This window comes from Cyprinus carpio, chromosome A2, assembly GCF_018340385.1.
Source record: "Cyprinus carpio isolate SPL01 chromosome A2, ASM1834038v1, whole genome shotgun sequence".
Lineage (NCBI taxonomy): Eukaryota > Metazoa > Chordata > Actinopteri > Cypriniformes > Cyprinidae > Cyprinus > Cyprinus carpio.
Window position 1 is genome coordinate 21,431,213 of NC_056573.1, and position 9,005 is coordinate 21,440,217.

The 9,005-nt window shown below is 38.1% G+C and overlaps 1 protein-coding gene, 1 long non-coding RNA gene and 1 pseudogene across 2 annotated transcripts in view; all 3 read right to left on the bottom strand.

The window, feature by feature from the left end:
- Positions 1-1,232, bottom strand: part of LOC109099182 (potassium voltage-gated channel subfamily KQT member 3-like) — a 35,388-nt gene extending 34,156 nt beyond the window's left edge. Inside the window, exon 1 of the mRNA XM_042778406.1 lies at positions 327-1,232. Coding sequence (XP_042634340.1) covers positions 327-512 — 186 coding nt within the window. The 5' untranslated portion in view covers positions 513-1,232. The remainder of the gene's footprint in view (positions 1-326) is intronic.
- Positions 1,233-1,356: 124 nt separating this feature from the next.
- LOC122149069 lies at positions 1,357-3,265 on the bottom strand. Its single transcript, XR_006162820.1, has 3 exons — positions 3,049-3,265; positions 2,328-2,377; positions 1,357-2,233 (listed from the first exon to the last, which is right to left on the bottom strand). It is a non-coding gene; the product is annotated as an uncharacterized LOC122149069 (long non-coding RNA).
- A 4,201-nt stretch (positions 3,266-7,466) lies between these two features.
- Positions 7,467-9,005, bottom strand: part of LOC109049350 — a 6,662-nt pseudogene continuing 5,123 nt past the window's right edge.

A 9,005-nucleotide genomic window follows, 5' to 3' on the forward strand; every position in this document is an offset into this window, starting at 1 on the left:
AATGTCTACCGCAAGAACAAGCTATACTAAATGAATCGTTAATGGAACGAATCGAAATGAGAAAGCGAATCGTTGAATTCATTACGATTCCCATCACAGTCGCCTGGTTAAATGCAAAAATGTGCGGTTAGAAATGTCGATGGCCTCAACAGCGTTGACAAAGAGCATCTGGTTCATCCGCAACAACGCCGTGCAACAACTGCATCGCGTCGGCTCGCGCCTGCAGCCTACACCGGAATGAGCAACACATGATGTCTGAAAGCACAAATACAACAGCGGTTCTGCTGTCAGCTGTACACACACAAACGCACACATAGCTGCCTTACCGTATTCTCCGCGCGACCGCATGATTGCTGATTTGAATTGTTCTCCTGCTGCCGTTGCTTGTTGAGATGAGGGAGGAGGCTCAGACGGTGCTTCAGACACAGGCGCGAGACAGAGAGCTTGTGGGCACGTGACACACTACTGACATTGCATCTCTGATCATCTCTGATCAACGCAATATTGTGCATGCCATCAACCCAAAACCACCAAGAGGCTGCAAGGCACCACTTGACACTAAAATAATGCAATAAACATTAATTTATCAACATAAAATATGACATATAATCCTAATGTACATAACTGATAAGAAAAAAAATTAATAAGAAACGTTTTTTAACAAAAGTTTTTAAATAAAGTGTAACAGAGAATTCTGGGAATGTCAATTTACGTTCTCTCACTGTAAAAGATATGACTTGTTCTTTTACACTTTCAGAAACTTGTGTTGTCCTCATGTTGTGTAGGTGTTGTCAGTTTGAAATGATAAAATCTAAGGATTCTATACAAACGCTCAGTACAGGAACTGCACATAGTCTACACTCAGCATCAGATGGTTACAGTGACAACCATCCCTGATTAATGTTTAATGCTCTCATTGCTGTGCTGTGTAAATTCCTCCTCTCACCCAGCATCTCCTGTCCCTGAAACCCTCTCTGTTCTCGTAACAACAGACTGGAATCTGCATATGCCTTGTATTTGTGCACATAAAAAATAAAAGGGCGAAATATATAGAAATATAATTCAAGGACAGAACGCCTTCACTACCTGCCAACATATGAGGTAAAATAAGTAAATCTGGTAAATCTGCTTTTTCTACTTGTCTCTTTTTATCCCATTCACACTTTCGCTATAAATTAGCTACATTAATTTATGAAATATGCTTTAAAAAACTGCCCTTTTACTTCTGTTAGGATAACTTCCAATAGGACTAAGCAGTGGCCTTGAAATTTAGGAAATTGTAGGTATTATATATATATATATATATATATATATATATATATATATATATATATATATATATTTCTACATTTCTGGTTTGGGGTTTGGTGCATTTGTGCCTTACTAATGGGAATGTGGAGGTACAAAAGACCAAAAAGGTTGGGAAACACTGCAATAAAGCACTCTAAAGTGAAACTGAAACTGAGAATCCCACAGTGAGGCAGTTCTCAGGGTTTCATTTATCATTAATGAGATTTACACTCTCTCTGAGAATTAAGTTTCTTAGGTTTCAAATCTCACACATCAGAGCAAATGAGAATATTCAGCACACACAGGGGTTTTTACAGTACATGTGCTGTCTTAACTAAGGTTGATTGTTTTTTCATTGTGTGCATACAATGGCATGTTTGTGAATTTGATTTAGATCATTTGGAGGAGTTTTTTTACCTCTTTGTTGGCATTTTTAGTCTCTAGTGCAGTGGGAGTATCCTGACACACAAAAGACCAGAGATCTAAAAAAATCCCATCTGTCCACAAAGGTGTAAATTCACATTGTTAAACTCAAATCCACTGAAAGCTCTGTTTAAATACTCTGCTTTATGGTACACTCTAAGGTGACCCCAGTACTGCAGTGCATTATGGGAACATTCCTGTAAATCAAAGCACAATCATGAATCTCTTTGTCTTTCTGCTGATCCAGTCACCTATGTCATTTCAAATCCAGTCCCAATTCTCTTTTGAGATGAAGCAGCTGAAGTAGATGCAGACTTCCTTAATTTCTCTTTCTGTGAACACAGACTAAGATTACGGCTATACATCTTTATGATTCATAAGCCATAAATTTAAGTGCTTATGACATCAAGCAGCTAGGAGAGATACTGTTAACCTCAGAAAGATAGAGAGCAGCCATAGTTCAGAGCCTGTGCAACCACCATCTGACATACACTTCTCTCGGGAAAGCAGGATCCTAAGGCTACAGAAAGAAATGGGGGAGAGAGAGAGAACGTGCAAAGTGAGGATGAAAAAGACAGACCAATCAATAAAAGGGAAGTAACATCAAAAATGACCTGACTGTGGAGTTAGTCTCTTGGAAAGTCAGAGCAGACAGCATCTTCTCCTTGTCAGAGATTGGAGGAACAGCAGAGCCAGGGGAGATGAAGAGACAGTGGGGAGAGAAAGAAAAGAGAGCATCTTTGTCAGGGTGACAGGGGTTGAATAATTCAGTCTATGTCCAGCTGCTGTGTTAAATCATCTTGTTTTATTCATTTGCAACAGTTTCAAAAACCTAAAATTCAGATTGGATACATTAGGACAATAAGTCCTAATGTGAACACACACATCTGGAGCAGAATAATTTTTTGGTGTGCAGTTCCTAATGTGAAAAGCACATGAAGTGCAATACACTTGCAGCATATGTGAAAAGCACATGAAATGCAGTAAACTTATATTTCAACCCATTGACTACATTTTCAAATTGCTTTTCACAAATGTTTTGGTTAAGAAATTGTCTGAACATCTTAACTCTGAACATTTAGCGAAATACAACACAACACAAAAAAAAAATAAAAACATAAAATAAAAAAATTCAATACAATAAAATAAAAAAATTACTTTCATTTACATTAAAATAAAAAAAAAACAAAAACAGAAATATAGTGAAATAATTAACATTTTCTATATGAATATATTTTAAAATGTAATTGTGATGAGTAGGGCGGGGCCGAGAGCCATGGGAGTGGAGAAAGGCCGGTGGAGTAAATGATAATGAGTGCCACCTGTGCCACTCACCGGTCTCCTGTCCCACAGAGGAGCTCCTGAAGGATAAAAGGAGGAGTGACGACAGTGCAAGATGAGAGAGGACTAGGCCTGGACCAGGTGGGACCGAGGATCCCTATGGTGGAGCAGATGACCAGCACGGTGGAGCTGGTGGAGCAGTTGACCAGAACGGAGCAAGTTACCACCACAAGTCAGGAGGCCATGGCGGAGCAGAGATCACCTGGGAGTGACAGAACAGGCAGACGGTTTGTGAGCCTCCAAGACCCCGACACAACAGGCAGGGTATTCAGAGACAGCCTTCATGGCTGTGACAAGACAGGTAGAGAGTTCAGGGATGTGCAGGACTGAGCTCTAGGGCTTGAGCGGGCTCTGGAGTGGATTCATGGATTGGGGCAGGCTATGGAGCAGATTCATGAATTTGAGAGGGCTCTGGAGCAGATTCATGAACTTGAGAGGGCTCTGGAGCAGAATCATCGACTGGAGCAGGCTCTGGAGCGGACTCATTGACTGAAGAGTAGTGTGCAGCCCATACACACGAGATGGCAGCTGCCATCACAGGAACGTGGACTTGGGACCCCTGGACTAGATCTGCTTGTGGCTTGTCGCAGCGAGCTCAAAGGAGGTTCCTTGGCTTGTCAGGCAAAGGAGGCGAACTGCTGGGTTCATATTCAAAGTCTTTCTGTAATAGATGCTCTATATAATAAATGTCCACTGAAGGCGAGCTTGATGAACCCAAGTGCAGTATTTATTTCAAATAAACAAACTTAACAGAACATGAATTGGAACATGAAGTAAACATGAACTTAAACAGGACCATGAACTCCAATCAAGGGAATCACATGACAAACCAGGAAACATAACCATGACTAAACTACAAAATAAAAGATGTGAAAACATGAACATGAAACAAAACCCAACGTGACACCATGATACATTTTTTTCAGAATGTTTTGATTAATAGAAATTTCAAAAGAACAGCAGTTATATAAAAATGTTAAACCTTTTGTAACATGATAAATGTTTAAATGTATAAATGCACTTGCTGAATAAAAGTATTTGTTTCTTCAAAATAAATCTTACTGTCCCCCAATCTTTTAAATGGAAGTATAATTATGACTAATTTCAAAGTCACTAAATAATCACATTTTTGGTCTTGTTAGATGTTCTTATTTCCATTAAAACACAAGATGCTCTCTGGATCATCTCAAATCATGACATTGTTACAACATGGATATCATCATCAAGTTTTACATAAACTTGTGGAGTTCATGCAGCTTGATACACTCTACTAAGACATTCATGTTAATTTTTCAATTCAACATTTAACTCAATTTTTTATGCTGATAATATAATTCATAAAGAAAGTGGCAGTGAAATTGATGTGACATAGAGCCAAGTATGGTGACCCATATTCAGAATTTGTGCTCTGCATTTAAGAAAAATGTTGTGTTACACAAGAAAAGCAAAATATAGGCCAACACTATTGGCCCCCAATGTATATTTTTTAGAATCTGGTTTGCCTGAAAGTCATTAATTAAAAACATCTCTAAATGATGCTCTTTGATGTGTAATGGGTTTACTCTATTCTCTGAAGCGTCTCTTTAAAATGGCTTTCATAATATTTAGTCCAGCACAGCACAGGGGTGTTTAAATGTCAGCAGCATTGTAAATCACTCATATGCTGACAGGAGTTTTTAATAAAGGTGAAAATTAAACCTGCATAGTCCATCTGCACATACCGATAATTCACTCGTACGAACATAGAGCAGCAGGGGAAAGGGCACAGACACAATACTGAAGAATAACACTCAAACACTGAGATAAGCTGTGTACCTGCTGACCCTGAATTTGAGCTGTAAAGAATGTGGATATACTGTGATGTGTTTGGCCTTTGTTGTGTGTGTGTGTGAGCTGTAAGGAGTGTGAACTATAGAGTGAGTATATCTTCTTGTTTTCCTGAAAATAGAAATACTGCAGAGAAATGAGCTCATCCGTTGGCAGTTATGTACACATCTGACCTCTTTAACACACACACACACAAACACACACACACACACACACACAAAACAGCATTTTCCTTCATCTCCAACCCATATCCACACATTCCTCCAACACATATAAGAAGAAAAAAAAGAGAAGGACAGGGAAAGCAGCACAACAAACTGACTCTAAGCCTATGATTAGAAATCTTAGACTATTTACCAACTTAAACAAACATGAACACAGATCTTGAATAATAATCACTAACCACATGCAAGTGACCAGAATCAAATTACAAATTAAGTACACTTTCTGTTCTAAAGTTTGGGGTGGGTAAGATTTTAGTTTTTGAAAGAGGTCTCCAAGGCTGCATTTATTTGATAAAAATGTATTTGATAAAAAATAAAGTAAAAACAGCAATAGGGGAGAGTGGGTTGATTTGAACCTGTAGGGAAGTTGAGCCACCCCTTGTTTCTAGACAACCTTAAACAAAACTGGTGATATGAAAGTGTCACATGATCCTTCAGAAATAATTCAAATAAGAAAATAAAAAAATATTTCAGGATTCTTTGATAAATAGAACGTTCAAAAGAACAGCATTTATTTGAAATTGAAAATTTTTGTATAAGTGCAAAAGCATCTAATACATTTAATACTTAAATGTAGTAATAATTTACATTTAAAGATGAAGGATCTTTTTTTGGACTCAAAATGATGTAGTTATGCCATCCACCAGCAGGTGACAATACATGTAAGGCTGTCTACAGTGGCATTGAAGCTGTTTGTCACCTCAGAATATTTACTGACACAATCAGCGTTGGCAGTTTAATTTCCAAAATAAATTCATTGGTATAAAAATTCACTGTGACCTGAAATGAGGTGGATGATCACACTATTGTATTTTGTTGAGCTGCTTTATAGCTGAATCAATTTTGTTTCATAATTAATGAATTTTGCAACATTGACACCTTATTGAACTAAATTGAATCAACATTAAACTGACAGTGTTGCCTTCTGTTGAGCTGGTTATAGCTGAATTTTATAATGAAGAATATAATAGAACTCTACGATAATGACACTATATTTTTTAGAGTTGCTTTACAGCAAAATTGGAATTTGTCTCATATTTGAAGAACCATTAAAACCTTTGAATTTTTGCATCTTAATATCACTGTGAAGCTGCTTTGAAACAATTTGTATTGCATAAAGTGCTATAGAAATAAAGGTGACTTTGTATGACCTGTTTTAGAAAGGCAAAATTATTTTAGACATACTTTTATTGCTATGACTACTACAAACAAAGGGTCATTTAAATAGTAGGTCAGAGGCCAGAAACATCACAAGCTGTTTTTTGATGTAAACATAAAAAAAGAGTACATATATAGCAATACATTTTACACATATTATATTCATGAATAAAATCATTTCAGATGGATGTAGAAAATAATTTGACCAGCACATCAAAAATAGAAAGTGTGTCTATCAACTGAATAAAGCAAAACAAAACAGGCATTTCCATTGCGGACAGCGTCATTGATTATAATTGGAGTAATTTAGTTTTGTCCCGACAGGATGCCCGCATCTGGTGTAGACACAGCATTTAGAGACACCTCCTTCTTTATATCAGACAGACGCAACTGTACGTCAATAAACGAGTATCTGTGTGTGTGTGTGTGTGTGTGATAGAAGGAGAGAACACACTGAAAGTGAAGGACGTGTAGCAGCGAAATATTCAGCAAGCTTAAATGAGACTGACAATTACTTATCTGCTTAACTATATGTCTAATGAAGAGAACTAAATATATCTCACATTATTTCATCACACACACACTTCCACGAGCTCAGCAGAGAGAGTGATTATGCTTATGCTCTCTTGATGTGTCATATCATAGCATATTCTCTCTCTCTCTGTCTCGCTCACATAAGTGGAGGCACATCTGGATCATCCACAAAGACCTTTGACACAGGCCTCTCCTGAACACCACAGCGCTGGTGAGGCTGCAAGAGCTGCAGGGGCTTGTGGGAAGACTCCTTTCCTTTGGGAACAATGTTGGCCAGACTCCCAGCCAGACCTGGATCCACCTCCAGTAATTCACGCCCTGCCGCTGCTTTGCAGAGAGACAGATCTGACTGAGATTGCTGTTTTGTTGCGTTTTAAGAATTTATTAGTCTATAACTCTAGTTTAACTGTTCAGTCAGCACAATCTCTGCAAAATCAAATTCGGTTTCTCCCACCTGCTCTTTGCTAAATCACATCCACCACAAAGACGCACACTATAAGACACATTTGACCCTTTTCACTTTCTGAATAAATGTAGTTCTTACTGTGCATGATTCATCTGTGTACCTTATTATGAAGAAAAAAATTTACTTAAAAGACTCATATGACTTTTAACACAAAAGAAGATATTTTGAAGAATGTTGGTAACCAAACAATATTTTTTGTCCACACTATAAAAACACACAGGGCTCACAAAATTAATTGTAGTTAATTTACCTATATCAACACTCCAAGTTTCTGTTCATAATAATATTAGTGTGAAAATCTTAGCTATAGTTCTGTTAATATTATACAGGGGGCCTTTGAATATTGTGTTGGACAGTGGGAGTACAGTGCGAGATTAAGAACCACTGAACTAGACATTTAACCCCAAATGTGTAACTGCACTAAGCTGTCCTGGAAGTAACAGAGACTTCAAGAAACAGATGTTGATGGAACAGCAACGGTGACAGGAAGTAAACTGTTAACTGCCATAGAATGCAATCACTAAGCAAGAATGCATCACTAAACAAGAGAGGATTATCAAAGTTACAAAAAAAGTCATTTAAGAAGACAAGAAAAGGGCTGATTTGGCATTTAATCATCACTTACTGTGATCCAACCTCATTGTCGTTCCATCAGCAGCTGTTTGCTTAAAGTCCCTAATTAATTCATTTAATGGATCATTATGGATCCTCTGTGCAGATTAAGAAAGTAAAAGCGAATGGAAACCATGTTTGCTCATTACTTGACAAGCACTAAGAAGTGAGGTAAGCTGATAAATGTCCATTAATACACTAATGCTCCCCACCATCATCATGTTGCACCGCTGGCCTCCCCAACAGAACAGTGCTGCAGCTTTCTGCCTCTTACATAGAAACACAAATCCCAGTATGATGGCCAGCCCCACCTATCATGATAGCAGATAAATCAACCCTGACATCCTGACGACTCAAACCAATAGGCTTGTGACTTCAACGCACAGCAGGGCTTTATTTTTGCTAGGACAGTAATCTAACAATCTCTGGTGAAGTCCTTGACAACACAATAACACTAATAATACATAACATGTATTTATAGTACAGTATTAGAGTCACTCTTTTTATCTCCGCTTCCGTCTCTCTCATGCTTTAAGAATGAATCACTAAAAATTGAATTAGTGCGGTAGCTGAAACCTGATTGGACTCTGAATTACTGATAGCGTGCAATTATATTGTACTTTCCGAGCCAATCAGTGCCTCAGCGGGTACATTATCACACACAGATGATTTACAGAAAGTGCAATGATTTCCTCAGGGGCAGGTACGCAAACACAGGTGCGTTAGAGTGTGTGTGTGTGTGTGTGTGTGTTACCTGAGGGTCTCAGTAAATAATAACCCAAGCGTGCGTGTGTGCGTGTGCATAAAAGCAAGAGCATCTGATCTCCCAGCATGTCAGGAGTAATCAGGTTGAGATGATGTCATCCATCAGGATGAAGTCAGGGCAGAAGAGTGTGTGTTTGTGAGCGGAATAAAAGTAACTGGTTTATTTGCATCTTATTTGCATTTTTATTAGGTCTTTAATGTTATACCCCAGTGTTCACTTACTATGCTGATAAACCGACTGAAGGACTCACACAGACACACGGTCACACAATGGAATAAATCCTTACAGTCAACAAACTAATTCCACAGTCACACAGGTTAATGCAAACATGCATTAAGACCCATTAGAGGTTCCTGCACACACA